General features: G+C 39.8%; 1 protein-coding gene across 3 annotated transcripts in view; it reads left to right on the forward strand.

Annotated features, from left to right (window-relative positions):
- ATP11C (ATPase phospholipid transporting 11C (ATP11C blood group)) overlaps window positions 1-20,737 on the forward strand; it is a 173,925-nt gene that overhangs the window by 100,226 nt on the left and 52,962 nt on the right. For all 3 annotated transcript variants that reach the window (XM_028123823.2, XM_028123822.2, XM_028123821.2), the window contains exons 6-16: window positions 1,919-2,047; window positions 3,813-3,916; window positions 6,018-6,068; window positions 6,989-7,053; window positions 7,575-7,656; window positions 8,584-8,734; window positions 9,319-9,516; window positions 15,130-15,291; window positions 15,989-16,140; window positions 17,173-17,244; window positions 19,347-19,420. In XM_028123823.2, the coding sequence (XP_027979624.1) occupies window positions 1,919-2,047; window positions 3,813-3,916; window positions 6,018-6,068; window positions 6,989-7,053; window positions 7,575-7,656; window positions 8,584-8,734; window positions 9,319-9,516; window positions 15,130-15,291; window positions 15,989-16,140; window positions 17,173-17,244; window positions 19,347-19,420 (1,240 nt within the window). The remainder of the gene's footprint in view (window positions 1-1,918; window positions 2,048-3,812; window positions 3,917-6,017; window positions 6,069-6,988; window positions 7,054-7,574; window positions 7,657-8,583; window positions 8,735-9,318; window positions 9,517-15,129; window positions 15,292-15,988; window positions 16,141-17,172; window positions 17,245-19,346; window positions 19,421-20,737) is intronic.

Raw genomic sequence — 20,737 nt, forward strand, 5'->3', positions numbered from 1 at the left:
CAAATCGTACACGTTGTCGAAGAAATTGTCTATTTGTGGTTTTTAGGTGCCTAAGAATGCTCTTCCATCCTTTAATGGGTGTTTCCTTCTTTTAAGATGATTTAGGATTTTGTTTGTTATTTCTCTTCTGTGTATTTAATCATAGACTGTGGTTTTATGTAAGCAACATAAGTGTTTATGTAAGTGAGGAAGGAAAGCTCCAACAAAATATTATTTACAAATTAATTGAGTTACTGATGCTGTTGCTCTTGGCTGCTGATTGAGATTGGCAAGAAAATAAAATTGTTCCGGAATAGGTCTTGAAATCCCCATCTTTCTCTGTCAAATCCTGTAGCAGATAGAAGACAGGTGTATGTCATTTATTCAGCATTTCACAACCAGTGTGTCCAGGTTGGTGTGCTATATATGGACTCCCTCCCAGAGTGGGTTGTCTTCTGCCACGAGCAGCTTCCTCCCTTTATCTGAGGTGCTGTAGAAAACTGACACTTAGCATTTTCTCTCTGTGCCACAGTATGAAAAAGTTTGGGAAGCACTGAACTCTGGACGATTTCTTAGATCCTTCCCCAAACCTGTTAGGACTATTCATAGGTTGGGAGTAAAATAGTTGCCTTGTATTCGTAATAATTATCAAATGGTGAATACATGCCAGGTACTTGGCTCACCACTTTACCTGTCCTCATTTCGTGCTCAAACCAATCCTGTGAGGGAGTTCTAATCATCTGCGGCTCTCACCCTGAGCTTATATGATGAAGCAGCAGAGCTGGGCCATAAAGTCACGTTACAAAGTCCTACCTCCTGGGGTGCCTGGGTGACTCAGTGGCTTAAGTGTCCGACTCTTGATTTCGGCTTGGGTCATGATCTCAGGGACATGAGACTGAGCCCCACATTGGGCTCACGCTGAGCACAGAATCTGCTTGTCCCTCTCCCTCTGCTCCTCCCCCTGCTCTCTCTATCTCAAATACATAAATAAGTAAAATCTTTAAGAAAAAGTTCTACCTTTTAACCATTATGATTTATTCCCTACATTTTAAATCATCTGCACTAGAAATGGTTCATGATTTCTTATGTTTTTCCTATACTTGAGCTTTGGGTACTTGCTGAGAGGAAATCGTTTCTCATGGCTATATTAATGGATTCTTCTTTTTTTTTTTTTTTAAGATTTTTTTTTTTGAGAGAGAGAGAGCATGAGAGAGGGGAGGGGCAGAGGGGGAAGCAGACTCCCTGCTGAGCAGGGAGCCCGATGTGGCACTCTATCCCGGGACTCCAGGATCATGACCTGAGCCGAAGGTAGTCACCCAACCAACTGAGCCACCCAGGCGCCCGTTAATGGATTCTTCTGATAGCAGATGAATTATTGGAAAGTGACCTATTTGAAAATTATTTTTTTGTCAAATGTTATGGGAAAAATAGCTGCCTCTCCAGTCAGCTAAGTTTTTCTGAGCACTGAAGAGGGAACCAGCACCCAACAGGAATAGCCGTTAGCACATGGAAGGCAAAGCATAGTGAAAGATGCACGATGCAGGGTAGGACAGTGGCTGCCCAGTGTTCAGGAAGTGCTCGGGTTGAGACATGCAGTTTTTCTGGATGCATTCATGAACTGATAACGGTCATTGTTTATCGAACAGCAGTGCCAAAATACGTCAGAGAGCAGACGGGTCCCCGGGTACTAAAATTGTTTATTTGAAATTAAAGTTCAATAGTAAGGTAATCTGACTGCATCAGTAAGTCCTTGTGACCTTACCAAGGATTCTGAATGTTGAAGAATATTCTTCCATCATCTTTCACGTGGCATGGGATGCTGAGACACTCTCTAGGAGCAGGAGCAGTCTCTTGCTACTCTTTTGGCTTTAGTTTGAGGTATGATGAATGCTTTGTTTAGAATTAAGAATATTTATATTTCTTTTTCTCTCTCTACTAGGTTGGTGATGTAGTAGAAGTACAAGCAGATGAAACCTTCCCCTGTGATCTTATTCTTCTATCATCCTGCACTAGTGATGGAACCTGTTACGTTACTACAGCCAGTCTTGATGGGGAATCCAATTGCAAGGTAATGGAAAGTAAACCTTGCATAAACATCTCAAGCTCAGGATAGTTAATCATACAGTACCGCTCCTGTCTTTTATCTTATATTTTCCTATTTGTGCAAGTTTTGTATTTGAAAGCAGCTTTTATATAATTGTGTTTGAACTTCTAAGCAATTACTCAACTTTAGGGAAAAAGTGTGGTATTCGGCGAGGAAAATCCATGCCCCAAATAAAAACCACCCCATTTTTTTGTAGCACTGTTTGCATTTGATACTGACATATCCGATTCGATGTTTTATTTTGGCTTTTTAAAATGAATGTTGTTCTAGGCTTAAACTCTGTAACTGTAAAAATAACTTCGTGTATTCTAACCGTCAGTCTGTTTTTATTTTAAAAGTGGTGAATATTTTCTTTAAAAAATGTTTATTCATGGCATATAGAAACTCTTATCTTGGAGTAGTTTGATTGCTTTTTAAAAACATACCTTAGGGTTTTGTTTGGCAAATGTTTGTTCATTGCAACTAGGAAGAATTATAAATGAGCAAAAGTAAGTTTGCTCAAATTGGAGGATAACATTTCCATGGTACTTTCTGGCAATCAGTTCTTGGCCGTTGTCCAGAGCTCCACAGGGCATAAAGATGTATCCTCTATATGCTGCCTTTAAGGAAGGGCACTAATGTGCTCACCTCTGTGTATATCCTTGAGGGCTTTTCTCTGCTTGTTTTTTCCATCTGGAGTCAAGAACCAGGACTCAGTATGTGAAACAGGAACTGAAATGCCTGTTAGATGACTAATTCTGTACTTCAAGGGCATGGTGATGAATTAGTGCATTTAAACTGTTCAAAAACAAAGTTTGAGGAAATGTCAAGATAAAAATGAAGAGATCTACCTAAAGATTCCCTAATAGGGGAAAAAGTTGTTTAGAGGAAGAAAACTTTTAAGTGATTTCTTTTTTCAATTAAGTTGATCCGATCAAATCAGCTAAAAGTACATAGGTTTTCACAGTCGGGGGAGAGCTTTAAATAGAGCTCAGGCAGTTCCGTAATATTCCCAGAAGACCATGCAACAGCTTTCCCTTCTGCGTAAGTGGTGCAGTCTTTGAGTCTGTGTTAGCCGTCCTTTGATGATTTATAAATGGGTTTATTGGAGCCTGCCTTGAGTTCTGGGGAAATCAAGTGCATAATATACACTAGTAGAATATTCCAACTGTCTGACTAAAGCAAGACACATCATATCACTGCTCCCGCTATGAAATGTAGCCTCTTTGAGCATTTTCAAAGTCATTAATTATGCTGTTTGTGTAGTGGAACTATTAATGATGTTTTTTTCTTTCCGTTGGCAAAATGTTAGCCTTCTTATGACCCGCAGGGTGGTTATTTATGTTCAGTTCATGTGTATACATTGGTATCACCATACTCTATGGTGAGCAAAATAACAGGTCTCAGTTCTATAAATAGAAAAAGTAAACAGATTAAATTTTTCATTGGGTTTTCAGTTAGGATATGCATGCTACAAATGGAATTCTGTCTGCTGTCACTATCAGGAAAGGCTTTTAGTTTTTTCATTATCTTTTAAATCCCTTTGCAGCAGGGTTATCTAATTACTTGTAATATATTTGAAGAATAATACCATAAAATTTAGTTGGTCGGAAATGTGCATCAGTATTTGTATTATTCTGCCAAAGCCTCTTACTAAAACATACTGTGTTGCTGGAATAAGGTGGGTGTACGATTATGAAAAAAATCCCTTTTTCTTGGTTTTGCTTTTTCTTCTGCCTTTCGCGTCTAGACACATTATGCAGTACGGGATACCACTGCACTGTGTACAGCCGAGTCCATTGATACCCTCCGAGCAGCAATTGAATGTGAGCAGCCTCAGCCTGACCTCTACAAGTAAGAATCACCTGCTCTTCGCCACCAGTATTGCAGAGAAACGCCCACCACTTTCCAGCCCTCCTTCTTTCGTGTTTTTATGAGCTGTTCTTTCCTTCTGGCAGGGAAATGAATCAAATCAGCCTTGTTCACTACCAGCCTAAGATAAATCATTGTGGGCCCGGACACCTTACTTGGGATTTTTCTTTTATTTTTGTTATTTGTAAACATGACCATATATCAAATTTTAAGATTATGTTATCCCATAAGGCTGCTCTATCAGATTCATGCATTAATCCGAGTTAATTAAAACATAAATAAACCACTTGATATGTCTTCCAACATTAAAGAGAGGAAGGGGATATGGGGCCATGCACTATCCTTTTTTATGATTATGATGAACTGAGTATTGCGAATAGGCTTTTTGCCTGCAGTAAACAGTTGAGGGACCCATGAAATGGTGTAATTTCCTCTATTTTACTATTCTTAGGCTTTCTGGAGTAGATTTGCTGATTAATCGTCATTGTGGGTTGTCAAAAATTTGGCATTTTTTAAGACTGGTTAGTTTGGTTGATTAGGGCATGCTGTTAATGAGGATAGAGTAATGAGTTTAATCCCCACGTGGGCCAATTAATCTCATTCTATTCCCTCTTACAGATGGCATCAATTACCCATGCCAGGCATCTTGTTAATGAATTCTGTTGGTCATAATGGGGGACCAAATGGTTGGATGTGGCTTAACACCAACGCACAGTAGTGGAAAAACAAAATGTTCATCCTACTACAAGAACAGAGCCTTCCCTCCTTCCCATCATGCCTTCTTTCCTCTTTCCTTTCTTCTGTATCCACCCTGAGAGTAGGAACAGGGACCATAAAACAAAACAGCTGTTCCCTGCCTTCAGGGAGCTCAGACTTTGCAGGGCAGATAAAATATTAAAGCTAGGCTTATAGTACAGCAACACAATAGAATGGAGTAAAAGGCCCATGGGGTCACAGAAAAAGGAGTGACTGATTCTGCCTGTGTTAGAGACCAGTATACATTTTTGCATGCTTATATGGCAACTCCTAAATTTTTCAGTTACCTTAAATATGAAGGAGAATTTTAGGGCAGGGAAGGTTTATTCCTGATTTTTCTGGACTAGATTGAGTGCCCTTGCTTTGTGACTTGAGATTACCTGTACTTCCACCACCTGAATGGTGATCATTTACACTGTAATTCCCTGTTAACTTGTCTGTCTGTAGTGGAAGGAACATGTCTTTCTGGCTTACTAGTGTGTCTCCAGCACCTACCACAGCACTGGCACAATTAATATGCGGTGAATAAATGAGCAGACCATCCTACTTTGTGTATACAGTAATCATAGTTCAATTTTTCTGAAAAGCAATGATGCAAATTATAAAATACTCATAACTCTCTTGTTAAGGAGAGTTAGGCCACCTTAGGCCATTTTTTGAGAAATGCAGATTATGGTGTGCCTCGCCATATTAAGTGATCAGATCAAGCTCAGTATTGAGATCAGCCGAAAAACACAGGTTGGAAATTTCCAAGATGGTAATCAAAATGTTTGCCCTCTAAGACTCATGCATGGTTCTCAAAGGGTGATCTTGGGCCAGCACAGCATCACCTGGGAACTTGCTGGAAATGCAGATTCTCACCTGAATCAAAAGCTTGGGGATGGGGCCCCGAAATCCTCAGTTTAATAAGCATTCCAGTGAGTCTGATGCATGCACAAGTGAAAGAACTACTGAACTAAGGGTTTTGAAAGTTGTGTGTCAGCACCAGAAACCTCTCTTCACATGGATCTAAAATAGGTTAATTATTTATGTAACGTATAAATGAGCGGGGGTGTTCTGTGCATGCACAGTGCCAACTGGAGTTGGAAAATCGATTTTGAATCTTTGTGTTCTTATAATCCATAATATCATTTTTAAAATAATATGAAAATGTTGCACATCTTGTTGGTTCAGCATAACTTTTTTTCCAGAAATATAATAGGTTTTTGTAGTTCGTTCAGTCTTACCTCTTTTGTATTATTTGTATTTTGATTCATTCCCATTTACATGGTATATAGATTTTTACCTTGATATAGTAGACACATTTGCCATTATGTTCTTTTTGCAGGTTTGTTGGACGAATCAATATCTACAGTAATAGTCTTGAGGCGGTTGCCAGGTTAGTTTGCTGTTCCTTTCATCTGTCCTTTTCGAGAGGAGGCGGGTATATTTCTCTTATATAGCCCCTTAAATACCCAGATACTTTTCTTTATAGAAAAGGATGTTGAGGTGAATAAACCTGGATTAACCAGCCAGCATCCCAGTACGGGGGTGGTGTTGCAAGTGATGCTGAGGGTGTCCAAAATTGCAGAGCTCCAGGCCCTTGGACTGATACTCCCATATCTGTCCTGGGCGCTGTGCTTTTTGTTCTTGGTTGTGCAGTGGCAGACTATATCGGGAGTACACCTGGAGAACAGTGGCTAAGGGAGAGTAACTGAGGGATAAGGCGGTACATAAAAAGCTGAGAGAATTACTCGGACTGAAGCAAAATGAAAGGCTAATCATTTATAATGAAGCAATTCATATAAAAAGGGATGTTTTCTTCCCTCTTCTATCATCCAGTTAATTACCTCAATTTTTCCACTTGGCCTTTATAAGCCACGCTCAAAAGGAATTCAAACGCCAGGCGCCCAATGATTGCCCCAAAGGCGGGTTTACTCTCTCTAAATACGTCAGTGTATCTTTCCTACCTTGATGGCTGCTTTCCCAGTCTTTCATTTGTCACCTTTTCTTTCTGTTTCTTGCTGTCTCCTGCTCTGTACGGTTCTTGCTGTCTGTGACTCAGAATCCTTTTTTATCTCTGTGCACCTCATTACCTCTGCGTGTTGCTGGCCACTCTTGTGCTCTGCTTCCAACTGTGCTGTGCCCTCAAGTGAGTTCAGAGGGAAAGATCTTTCAGCTCATCCTGGGGAGTAAGCATAATGATATAAGTGGAAAGATACATTTTGAACCCCTTGGAGATAGATGTGTGGTAGGGCAAAGTTGATGATGCTATATTTATTGAGCTGTTTGGATAAGCTGTGTTCATTTTTCATTTAGGTCTTTGGGACCTGAAAATCTCTTGTTGAAAGGAGCCACACTAAAAAATACCAAGAAGATATATGGTGAACAATTTTTAAGATCTCCTTACCAGAAATATGCTTTGTAAAGCCTGTGCATAAATAGTGCATGTTACAAATTGGACATTGCTGATAATTGCCACTCAGTCTAAGCCTGTTTTTAGGTGTTAAGAATTTGTAAGATGGGAAATAAACTAACTTTAAATATGACAAAGTATGGGTAGCTCAGTTGGTTGGGCAACTGCCTTCGGCTCAGGTCGTGATCCTGGAGTCCTGGGATCGAGTCCCGCGTCGGGCTCCCTGCTCAGCAGGGAGTCTGCTTCTCCCTCTGACCCTCTTCCCTCTCGTGCTCTCTATCTCTCATTCTCTCTCAAATAAATAAATAAAATCTTTAAAAAATAATAAATATGACAAAGTATGTAGAATTAAAATTATAAATGATATGTCAACTGGTGACTAGACTAAGTTTAAGAATGCCCACTTTTATAGATGGGAAAAGTGGATAGACCCAAGTTGGTGGGGAGTTGGTTGGCACCTAGTTTTCATTGTATTTTTTTATTCCTTAGGAGTTGCTGTTTACACTGGGATGGAAACCAAAATGGCTTTGAACTACCAAGGGAAATCTCAGAAGCGTTCTGCTGTTGAAAAGTTAGTGTGCACCACCATTTCTTTAGTAGCAGTTGGACTGTGATATAGTCACTTCTCAGTAATTCCGAATAACAACCATAACAAAAAACAGCATCAATTATAATAGCAGCTACCACATTGAGCACTTTTTATGTTCCAGAATTGTGCTCAGTGATTTGTATGTCTGATTCCATTTAATCCTCTGAGCAGCTCCGTAGAGTAACTCCTATTAGCCTGTCTGCTTTACAGATGAAGAAATGGTCTCCGAGATGAGTGACTTACCGAAGCTTGTGGAGCTATTCAGGGGCAAAGTTTAGTTGAAATACAAATTTATTCCCTTTTGCTGCTGAATAGTGGTTTGGGTACCTTCAGTTGCTTTGTGTAAGGAAGTTCAACAGTGTAGATAATAGTCTCCTGCTAGAGCTTCAGGCCAATTGCTATAGCAGAGTCCTCGCTCTGTCGTTGCCATGGATATCCCATGTATCAGTGGCACCCTCTCCATAGCCCTACTTTCAGATTAGAAGAATCCATACTAAATTTGAGGATTTCACATTTGCTCCCCCACCCTCTACTGCAAAGTGTTAGGATTTAGGGAAATGGAAACAACCTACTCTTTCTGTAAGGGTTGAGTAGGTACTGTGTATGCGTGTGTGTCTCCTGGCACTTTATAGGATCCTAATTTTTTTTTTTTAAAGTGTGTTAAGCTAGTCAGCCTCTGCACTTTGGGGAGCATTGGTGACCAACAAACAGGTCAGGGCTGGCTTTTCCACTTTACCAGCTGAGAATAAGGCTTTTGCAGTGAAAACTGCAGTTCATACATACAAGCTTGTGCTGTGGTTACACATTGTACACAGGAGAAGTTTTAGGAAACTGAACCATTTAATTTATACGTGGTTGATATCTTAGATAATTATATAGTTTTTAAATCCGTAATATCTTATTTTTCAGATCCATTAATGCCTTCCTGATTGTGTATTTATTTATCTTACTGACCAAAGCTGCAGTATGCACTACTCTAAAGTATGTTTGGCAAAGTACCCCCTATAACGATGAACCTTGGTATAACCAAAAGACTCAGAAAGAGCGGGAAACTTTGAAGGTAATCGGTTTTATGCTGAAACTTTTAATTCTTGCTAAAAATTTTAACTCTAGCACTTTGTGACCAAGCCACCCTTTATTGAAATGTTGTTCAGATAATGATACCTTTTGTTAGCTTCCGGGTTTTCTCTTGGTTGTATGGTAACCCTAAGCTATTAGATATTTAAGAAGTTTTATAGTATTCTTTTTTCTTTTACTTTAGGCATCTGTGCTTATTTTTAGCTCTTTAGTTAAGACTTTTAAACAACTGAGCAAGAATCTCTGGCATGTGACTATATATGATGAGGTTGTAATATATCACGATAACATAATAAATAGATGCCTACACAGAAACTTTGATCCTACATTCATATTGGGAGAAGGGCAAAGAATTTAAGGTAGTGAAAAAGTGTTAGGTCAACAGGCACATTTACTGAAGTATAATGATAAAATTGAGGGTGTTTTTAAATGTTTTCACATACTTTCTTCATAGCAAGAGCAGTGCTTTCAGCATTGATATAAAAAGAAAGTTAACTAGTTCTTTATTTTGTACTTGTTTGCTAGAACTGTGTATCTAATCAGCACAAACTATTTCTTTTGTTTTAGGTTTTGAAAATGTTCACTGACTTCCTGTCATTTATGGTTCTATTCAACTTTATCATTCCTGTATCCATGTATGTCACGGTAGAAATGCAGAAATTCTTGGGCTCCTTCTTCATTTCATGGGATAAGGACTTTTATGATGAAGAAATTAATGAAGGAGCCCTGGTTAACACATCAGACCTTAATGAAGAACTTGGTCAGGTTAGAATGTATTTTTACTTAAAATAAGTTAATATTTTGAAAATATCTGTTCTTACATTCTGGCTTACCAATATATGTGACCATTTCCCATTTGGAAATGTGATTCAAATATTCCTTTATAAAGCAGGCATACAATGAAGATAAGCAGTGTTTTCATAGCTGTAGCCTTAATTATTTTGCTGGCATTTTTGAGGAGTATCCCAGTTTGTATATTAAATTTGAATGTTATGGAAATTTTCTTTAAAACTCACCTGGTGGTGATGTGAGATTATGGGCTGTTGCTTTGGAACAGACACATGTAGTTAAGTCTTCATCACTGTCTGTTACCATATGGGGATAGACTATTGGGGAGTAAATAAAGCTAATTTGTAACTGTGTTTTGTTCCATAAGCAACATTGACCAGAGTTGTCCTATTGACGTTTCTTGGTACATTTCTGATCAGACGGAATACATTCCTAGCAAGCAGAGTTGTTGATTCCAGTGCAGGAATTTAAATGAAGGCAAAATGTGAGGGCACGTACTCCTCAAAATGCTTTTTGCTTCATATACCAGCGCAACCCAGGCTGTGGCCTCATTTCTAACCCAGGTGCATTTGTTTTCCAACACAGCGCAGTCTAGCTGTCATTCTTCCAATGACGACTTCATAGGTGCTTTTCTCATCAGTATTGAGAAAGTTTTTCCCTTTGTCTGAATTTACTGTGTGTCACGTAATGATCTTCACAAGCTGGGGGAATTTTTTGGCTTTCATTTAATTCTCATGATATTTAGAATGTCAAGGCTGTGGAAATGTCATTTCTATGACTGGGAGATGCAAATTCAGTTAATGGAACTGTGCGGCTGGAACAGGGCCTCACACTTGTTTTAAATTTTGCCAAGTTGCATCTATACCTCAAAACTCGCTTCCTGAATTTAGCCCCCTGCTGCCCCCGCTCTTTCTGTTCTTTACCCAGCCTTACCTAAACTGAAGTGCCATCTTAGCAACTACAGTCACAAGGGTGAAAGGACACTCCAGATAGCATTTTTGTTGAGCCTTGGCTACATGACTCCAGGATCCCAGACTGGAATCTGCATCCCACAGAGATACTGAGTCACTAAGGATAGAACAAGAAATGAATGAACAAATGTTTTTTTTTTCCCTTAGATATTGTTCCCAGAAGATTCTTTTGAAGGTGACTTCAGCTGCCACGGCTGACCTTACTTAGCCTTTTTAAACCAGAATTTTTCATCCAGGAACAGAGCTGTCTGAATAGAACTACTCTAGTTCCAATAACAAGCATCGATCTATAGCATTGTTGCATGAAAAAAAAATTGAGTTACAAGCCACCTCTGGTGAACTTTCCCTGACAGGTGATTTAGTTGAGTAAATCTGCCTGTTCTAGATCCAGTGCCTGGCTCTCTGGATTCACCTACCCAAGGATAAATGTGGCGATAGCCCCGGGTACTGCAAATAGAACAGCCATCATGGCGCACGTGACTCCTAATGCTCCCTAGAGACAGGCAGGATCTCCAGGGCAGATGCCACTAAATGAGATTCTTTACATCTTTCAGATCCCCACCTCAGGAGCTGCCATATTACCTATAGGAATGTAATTTTATTCCTATCATTCAGGCTGTACTCCCACTGCCGAAAGTAAAGTAGAGCTTTGGGTAATGATCTGGTAAATTTGATCAGTGACAAGAAACTACAGTTTTCATTTCAACCACCACTTCTTTACCCTACCCAAACCTGCCTTTCTGTGTGATGGTCATTTAGTCAAATCACTAAGTTAATAGCCAGACCACCACTTTAATTTATATGGTGTAAAAACAAATTGCCTTCATTATCAGCTTATATGTATGGAAACTGCCTGAATGAAAATGCAAAGAAGTCTTGAAATAGTTTCCTAGGCCATTTAGCATTCAGTGGACCAGTACACACAAAATTAAGTGTAACTGGTTTCCTCCTTGATGAGTCATAATGTCAGATCTGTAGGACTTTTTATGTTATAAAAAGCAGTGTCAATTAGGTCCCATCAATACCATTGCAAATACTTGCTTAATCTCTTTTAAAACAGCCCACATTGAGGGGCGCCTGGGTGACTCGGTTGAGTGGCCAACTCTTGGTCTTGGCTCAGGTCTTGATCTCAGGGTCATGGGTTTGGGCCCCGAATTGGGCTCTATGCTGGGTGTGGAGCCTACTTAAAAAAAATGACCCACACTGATATTTTAAAAATGGGAAGATATGTTTAGGACAGTGTTTGACTTGAGAAACAAAAAGAAGTAGGGGCAGCTGGGTGGCGCGGTTGGTTGAGCAACTGACTCTTGGTTTTGGCTCAGGTCGTGATCTCCAGGTTGGGAGATCCAGCCCCAAGTCGGGCTCTGTGCCCAGCGTCGAGTCTGCTTGAGATTCTCTATCCCTTGCCCTCTGCCCCTCCTGCCCGTGCACTCTCTTTTTCCCCCTCCCTCTAAAATAAATAAGTCTTTAAAACAAAAAGGAAGTAGACTGTTCAGTTGGAAAAGAATGGAGTCTTTTATGATCAGGCATCAGTTTTTTAGGCAACCAAATGGTTTTAACCCATCTTGAAAATATTTTGGGGTAGCCTCCTGCCTTTTTTTTTTTTTAAAGATTTTATTTATTTATTTGACAGAGAGAAAGACAGCGAGAGAGGGAACACAAGCAGGGGGAGAGGTAGAGGGAGAAGCAGACTCCCTGCTGAGCAGGGAACCCGATGCGGGGCTCGATCCCAGGACCCTGGGATCATGACCTGAGCCGAAGGCAGACGTTTAACCGACTGAGCCACCAGCCTCCCCAGCCTCCTGTTTTATATCCCCTTCAAGTCTTGCAGCTGTGCCTAATGGTGTGTCTGGGTGTATACTCTGATTCCAGTAATTCAGTGCCACCGTTAATGTATTGAACTTACACTATATAGCAAGAATATGTTGGTGGTACTGAGGTTACTATTAAAAAGTAAACAAGAAACCCTCAAGTTGTTCACCATTCAGTTAGGGAAACACATATTGTACCTAACTATAGCAATGTGATCATAATTGATCAGAAAAATAGGGAATGTGAGACGGTGGAAAGAGTCCAGTACTGTGTAATTTTGGTCAAGTCAACAGCAATGACTGTCTGCATCTATATGATACCTTATAATTTATAAACATTTATTATTATACTTTATTTTCCACTCTTTACAGCCTTGTGCAGCAGGCTTGGTTATTTAAGGTTAATATTTAAAGTTTACAGAGATGAGAATTTTCCAAGGTCACAAAGTTAGTAGGTGGTGAAGTCAAGACACCAGTCCAAATGTTCCATTAGGTTGAACGATATGAAAACTTTTGACCAAAATAGGCATTTCCATGCGTTCGTGAACCTTACTTCAGGGCTTTTTCCACCGTAGAACAGCTGTCTCACTTTAGGCTTTACATCCATAAGATGATGAGTTTGAGCTTGCTGATAGAGAAGTGCCTTTCCAGCAGGCTCCGAGAGTCGGGCAAGCAACAGCCTCTCGCTCTTTAGTCCTCTTTCCCTTTTAAATATGAGAGTACTTTTTAGTAACAGCTGATCCTCTCGTCCCCCTTTGCCAAATACAGGGGGCACGTATTAGAGCAGTAGTTCTCATAGTCCAATCCCTGGACCAGCAGCATCAGCATCACCTAGGAACTTAATTAGAAATGCCCATTACCTAGCCCTGCCCCAGAGCTGCTGAATCAGAAACTGGGGAATAGAGGCCAGCGATCTGAGTTTTAACAAGCCCTCCAAGTGAGTGTGATGCACGCTATGATTTGATAATTATTGTGTTAGGGTATAATTTGTTGTCCTATACCTGTGAGAGTAATTGTATGCTGATCCATACTGCACAAAACGTTATATGTACGGAAACAGTTGAGCGATATATTTTTTAAACTACCACCTTTAACACTTATAAAAGATTTCTAAATGGGTTAATGTTCATCCAAGCGTAGGAGATGCAGTAACCCAGGAGAACCCTCAGGGGGAAAGGACGGTAAATTAATTTTGATCAGAAAAAAAGTCCCAAAGAGTTTTGTTTGAACTGGAAAAATCTAGATGATACAGGAATAATACCACTTGGATTAATTTAAAGAGAGAATTCAAACTTGGCTGGCTAACAGAGCAAAAAAAGGAAGATTGAAATGCTATATTTGTGCCAGTGCTTGCTACCGTGAAAAGCTTTGAAAAATAATTAGAAAGCAACTACTGCTGGAGTTCATCTCTCTCTCCCTTACATAATGAAAACCTTCATCTTGTGCTTATGCTTGTTCCTGTCAGCCCATAATTTTAACTATTTAAGCGTAAATTGCCAAAAAGGAGGATAAAATTGTGGGTTTCCAAAAGCCAGATGTTATAAATAGAAGAGATAAAAACTGAGATAAAATGGCAATGCTCAACATGGTTTATTTTGCATGGAAAATTTATTTCATAGCTTACTTTTTCCATTATTTATGAAAGAATGCTTATATTATACTTTTTTTTGCTTACATTATACTTTAACCTATTATTATAAACTCCATTTTTTTTAACTTGGAAACTTTTTTCAGGAGTACCTAAAAATATACACAGTATGTGAAAAGAAACTTCAGTTATGTTTTTGAACATTAAAGACTTACTGTGTCTCCTAATTAAGTCACTGTTGATATTATTATTTTCCCTGACCATCCATACTCTGTGATTCTATCTGCAGTATATAACACAGTGCATTTTCCTTCAACCCAGTATATTCATGGAAAATTCTACTTTTCAAGGAAAAGTTTTGTTACATCCTAGTTAATTTTAGTTCCTGTCAACTATTTTTTCTGTGTGTGTGTGTGTGTGTGTGTGTGTGTGTGTGTAATAAGTGGTCAGTATATTCTTATTTCCCACTTGGAAAATTGACTTTTATTTTAGAACTTCTTTACATCAAAATGGATAAGTAATAAACTGAAAGTTTCTTAGTTTGATAAAATAGCCACATTTTTCTTTACTATTTATCTTCTGTATTTGAGTGCGTCTACCTTGGACATGTTATACTATTTCACTGCCTTTAAAAATACTTGTTCTTGGGGCATCTGACTCAGTCAGTTAAGCGGCCGCCTTTGGCTCAGGTCATGATCCCAGGATCCTGGGATTGGGTCCTGCATCAGGCTTCCTGCTCAGTGAGGAACCTGCTTCTCCCTCTGCCTGCTGCTCCCCCTGCTTGTGTGCTCTCGCTCTCTCTCTCTCTCTCTCTCTCTCTCTCTCTCTCTCTCTCTCTCTCCCTCCCTCTCTCTCCCTCTCCTTCCCCCCCCCCCGTCAAATAAATAAATAAAATCTTTAAAAAAAGAAATACTTATTCAGGGGCATCTGGCTGGCTCAGTCAGTGGAGCATGCAACTCTTGAATTTGGGGTTGTGAGTTTGAACCCCACATGTGTGGAGTTTACTTAAAAGAAAAACTTCCTTTTAATTTAAAAAAATGCTCTTATTCATTTCCCACTCTTTTCATAATATTGCTTTTGTAATTACCTGACATTTGACAAGAAGTCTTAGAAACAGTGATTTGTTACGGATATGAAAAGAGCCCTGCCTTACAGCTTAACAAAAAATCAGTCACACTAAAGAAGGTAAAATTCCATCTGTTTGTGTCCTTGTTTTTAGGTGGATTATATATTTACAGACAAGACTGGAACACTCACTGAAAATAGCATGGAATTCATTGAGTGCTGCATCGATGGGCACAAATATAAAGGTGCAGCTCAGGAGACTGATGGACTCTCTCAAACTGATGGACCCTTAACGTATTTTGACAAAGCAGATAAGGTGGCATTTTCTGAGTTACATTTTACCTTGAGAAATGAATGTACGTGTGCATGTGTTAACTTTTGTAGTAGAAATGAAAACTGAGGGCATGACACCAACTTTGGAATAACCATTTGCTCTTTTGATTTCAACTTTTGTCGTTTCACTAACACCTCTGGAAATTGTTAACTTGGAAACTTTTCTATATAGAATTTATAAATAGGGAGGATTGTGGAAAATGGCTTTTGGGCAAAAATTTCACTTGCCTGCCTGTATGATCATAATTCTTTATGCTTTGTCTTTAAAAATATGAGCTGCTTCAAGAATGAAGTCTTTTCAAATCATTCAAGTCCCAGGAGCGTCTAGACATTAAATGAACCGGTCTCCCTGCACCTGAGCTATTGCCAGATTGTGAATTGGATACTGAATGAACTCTTTTAGGCCATAAAGAATTCACTGATTTAGTATTAGGCGGCACCACAGTAGCCTGAATGAGTTAACACAGCCCCTAGGGTATGTCAGCTGAGAACCAGGGATGCTGTTAGGTATAAGGGAGGATATATAGCTCATTTGAGTATTAGGGATTTAGAAATTTCTGCTACTCAGTTTGCTGGAGGTTACAACGTTTTCTCACATTAATACCCTTTCTCTGTTCACTGACTACCAGGTAATCAAGGGGAAAATATAATAGAGTCATTTTTCTGTTACTGTTCAACAGAACCGAGAAGAGCTCTTTCTGCGTGCCTTGTGTTTATGTCATACTGTAGAAATTAAAACAAATGATGCTGTTGATGGACCTACAGAATCAGCTGAATTAACTTACATGTCCTCTTCACCAGATGAAATAGCTTTGGTGAAAGGAGCTAAAAAGTAAGCACTTCTGTTATGCTGGATGAATAATAAATTCTAGAGATCTGCTGTACAGCATTGTACCCATTGTTAACAACACAGTGTTTTGCACTTCAAAATTTGTTAAGAGGGTAGATCTCATGTAACACTTCAAAATTTGTTAAGAGGGTAGATCTCATGTTAAGTGTTCTTTACCACAAACAACGGACCAGTGGGACACAAGGAAGCTTTGAGAGGTGTTGGATAGGTCTCTTACCTTGTTTGTGGTAATGATCTCACGGGTGTTTGAACGTGTCCAAACTTCTCAAATTGCACACATTAAATATGTATAGTTCTTTGTATATCAGTCATACCTCAGTAAGGCTGTTTTAAAAACCCTGAGATGAGTTGTAGAGAAATACATTAGCATTTTTGAAGGGTAAAAAAAAAAAAAAGTAAGCACTTCTTGTACTTCTCCTGAGAAAGCGAAATCACAGGAGGACTGGAGTTGTTTTTTCTGTTTGCTTCAATAACCTTATCTTATAAATATTCTTTAATAAAAAGCCGAACTGCTTTATCTGAAAGTTTGTGAAAAATTCCCCAAACCTAGCCAATTAAGACCAATAAGAAAATAGCAATGCATAGGTATAACTTGGATTAGTATTTATGCATACCAAAAAGGAATCCAAATGTTCATATTATATTCTGCAAATTCTATAACAATGGTCACTTTTTGTACAACACACGTTATTTCTGAAGTGCTCTTAGGAATTTTGGCGTCACTTTGTAACTGACAGTCCTGTTTACCCTTGAGGCCTGAGATGATTAAGTGGTTAAAAGGTCACCCAATGTGTTTGCTATAGAATTGGAATTACAAATTGCCCCTTGATTACAAGTCGTGACTGGGCTTTGACTTCCTCTTTCCTGTCATCTCAGCCAGTAAAGGGAAGTATAGTTATAGACTGATTTTTTTTTCACACAAAAGAGAAGAAAACAAGTATGAGTAACCCCAGTGCAAGGGAAAATTAATCGTTCTTTAGAGATACACAGAGGTGTTTTTGTTGCTTTTGACAGGTATGGGTTCACATTTGTAGGAATTCGGAATGGCCATATGAGAGTGGAGAACCAAAGAAAAGAAATAGAAGAGTAAGTAGCACTGTGTGTTTGATGTTTATCACATCTTAACCCCGTGGTTAACCTTGGGTGGATTTAGGAAGGGCAACAAAGGAAACTTATTACATCCATAAATGTATAAGACTCTGCTTTCCCAGTTGGAGTTTTATGTAAATATAGTTGCAGTAGAAGACATTTTTCATAGAGGGGTAGAAACTGGGACTTTACGTGGAAATTATTCCTGTTTGGTTCACATATGGGTCCAATAGCCCCAGTGAGAATCTGCCTGGACTTTCTTTCTGAAACATGGTTGCCAATTTTTGGTCTCCAGCACACGTTGCAAGAAAAATCCATGAACTTGCATGAAACCTTCTGCTGTCTAGAACCCAGCCAGTCACTCTGGGATTGCAAGCTCAGCCAGTCATGGCAGCTTTGGTGTCAGAAGCTTTGTCTTGTTCTCTGTGCTCCAGTGTGAGCCCCAGGGCAAGTACCCTGATGCAGCAGTGTTTTGGGGTTTTTTGGTGTTTTTTTTTTTTTTCCCTACAGAGATCCCAATGAACAAAACCACCTTGGCTTAATAGCAGATTTTAATTAGGTTCTGTGATTAATTTGAATTCCTTCATCTGAACTTGAAATGTAATTATCTTATCTGACTTCTATTCTGGCCCCTAGCATCTCATGAGACCTGTCTCAGAAACCTGTAGTATGTGTAGATGTGTTTGGGGAATGTACCCCTTTGGGAAGTGATGCTTAAAAGCCAGGCGAAGGCTCTTTGGCCTGACCGCCAGGAGCCCGGATCATTATTAGAGTCCAGATTCTAGCCGGTTCACAACAGTGCCCCCATCTGGTCAACACCAAATGATATGCTACGTGTAGATCTCTTACTCATACACACATCCCAGAACTGGTGACCTGCTACATGTAGATCTCTTACTCATACACACATCCCAGAACTGGTGACCTGCTCACTCCCATCAAAAACTGGCTTCATAGTAAATATTCTTAGGTCAAATACGTGCATCCAAGTTGCTCATTTTCAGAAAATATTTCCCCATGTTTTTGTAATAATTAACTCTTATTTTTACTCTTCTGCATTCTTTCATCTGATTTATTAGCTCAGTACAAATCTGATCAGATCATTCCACTGTTTCAACCCTTCAGTAAATTCCTGTTGCTCTTAGGATAAAATTCCAGATCTCTGAAATGGACCACAATGTTCTCAGCTCCCAGCCCTTGTTTACCCCTCTTGCTGTGCCCCTATCAACTAGATTTCAAGCTTTAGGGAACTATTTTTTTTAAAAGATTTTATTTATTTATTTGACAGAGACACAGCGAGAGAGGGAACACAAGCAGGGGGAGTGGGAGAGGGAGAACCAGGCTTTCCGCAGAGCAGGGGGCCTGATGCAGGGCTCGATCCCAGGACCCTGGGACCATGACCTGAGCCGAAGGCAGACGCTTAACAACTGAGCCCCCCAGGCGCCCCTAGTGAAGTATTTTTGCACATGCCTTTTTCTCTATTCACAATGCCATGACACCCTTTTTTCCTCATGTCACTCCTGCAGAACACAGCCCAGGCACTACCTCTTCCAGGAGGCCTTCCTTCAGATATCTTCCTTCTGTGCTTTTATATCTGCCCTGTGAGTTCCTTTATTACAGTGTATGGCGGATTGAGAGTTAGTCATCTCGTTACCCTCCGCTTCCCTTAATCACATGATGAGCCTCTTGAGGGAAAGAAATCAGGCAGATTCGTGTCTATTTTCCAGTACCTAGCATTGTGCTCAACACATAGTAAGCACCCCATCAATGATTAAAATAATTGGCAGGGTGGGACTATTTCTAGACCCCTCCAGAAATGGCTTGGCTGGGCAGCTCTTTGTCTATGTAGTCACTGTCCCCTTCCCATTTGCAGTAATCTAATGAGAGGATATAGATGTCCCTTAAGCAACACTAGCATCCTCTGACACCACATTCTAAGTGCAGAAAAATTTCAAAGTCCCAATGGAAAGTGCCAGTTGTGCACTCAGCCAGCAACCCTTACCAAAAGGGGAGAATTCTATTCAGGATGGTTCTGTGGCGGTTTGTTTTTCCCAGTGTGGTCTAGGTATTTTCTTTTTCTCATTTTTCTCCTCATAAAGGTATGAACTTCTTCACACCTTAAACTTCGATTCTGTCCGTCGTCGTATGAGTGTCATTGTGAAGACTCAAGCAGGTATACTTTTTGAAAACTTGACTTTTTCTCTTTTTATTCTCTTCCTCTTCTTTTTCCATTTGTAGATTTGTGTGTTGATCAGTTATTTTAAGAAAGGAAAATATCTCATTTAGTAATAGATGACTGCCTAAAGTCATGCAAAGCGGTAACTTCCGTGTATGCCTTAAGGTATTTATATAAGCACATATGTTCGGGTTGCCCAGTTGTCAGTGGCAGAACCCCTCATATGACAGTATTATATGCATTTTCTTGGAAACTGAACTCTTCAGTCCTGAGTGTCCAAACAGAAACTGAAAGGGTGACTTTTTTATAGTTCGTGGTACTGACCGATCACTGGTAATGTCTATATGCGGCAGCCCAGTACAGCTGGGTGGTTTGAGATTAACTAGCAGTAGAATTCTTGAGTGTAGAGAGTCACTGGCTCTCCCTGCCTGACCTTCCTCATTCTCCACTGCTTTTTACTTCCAGGTAGCAGGCAAGCTAGGGATGACTAAGGGCCAGACTTCTGGGAAAGGATATGGTGGCTTTACTCTAGCATGCTGGGCTCTTTGTTTGACAGAGTAAGGAAGCTTGCCCTTTGCATCGGAACCAGTACCATCATCCCAGGGTTACCCCATGTCCTTTGGAGGAGCCATGGTAGCTGAGATACCTTCTGCTCGGATTGAGCAAGAGCCATGGGGGAGCACTCCTGCCTTACATGCAGGCTCCCAGATGCCTCTGTGTGTGTGTGTGTGTGTGTATGTGTGTATGTGTGTGTGTGTGTGTGTGTGTGTGTGTGAGAGAGAGAGAGAGAGAGAGAGACTGTGACTGTCTCTAGGTGGTTTTTCAAATTTTCCTTGGTTTATATCCTAGTAATTTACCTTTTATTAAATCTATCCCAAATTCCTTAGTGTGAGAATGGGAAGATACAGACAGACCCTTGAGGGAACGTTTCCCACTTTATTCATACTTTGTGATGTGACTGCCAGGTCATGAAATTGATTTCATTATGTGAAGGCCACGTTTGTTTTGTGACTTTTAAACACACTGTGGATGTGTGAGAGAAAATTAGAAAAAGAAGACCACTTGGTGTTCTTACCTATAAACACACACGTATGCGTTCTACTCAAATGGTGTGACATCTGGGGAAGTGGTCTGCTGAGAGCCTTGACCTCAGAGCTACACTTCTTTTTAACTTCTTGAACTCAGCATTTTGCTTTATAAGGGTGAAGTGTCTTTCTTAATGCTTAACGGTGACTACTTGGCCAGATGCATGGACTGCTATAAGGCCATACTTATACTAGCATTCTGCAGTGCTATTTTCAAGTTTCCAGTACA

This window comes from Eumetopias jubatus, unplaced genomic scaffold (genome assembly GCF_037043125.1).
Source record: "Eumetopias jubatus isolate StellerSeaLion01/CBP00866 unplaced genomic scaffold, mEumJub1_p1.0 scaffold_11, whole genome shotgun sequence".
Taxonomy (NCBI): Eukaryota; Metazoa; Chordata; class Mammalia; order Carnivora; family Otariidae; genus Eumetopias; species Eumetopias jubatus.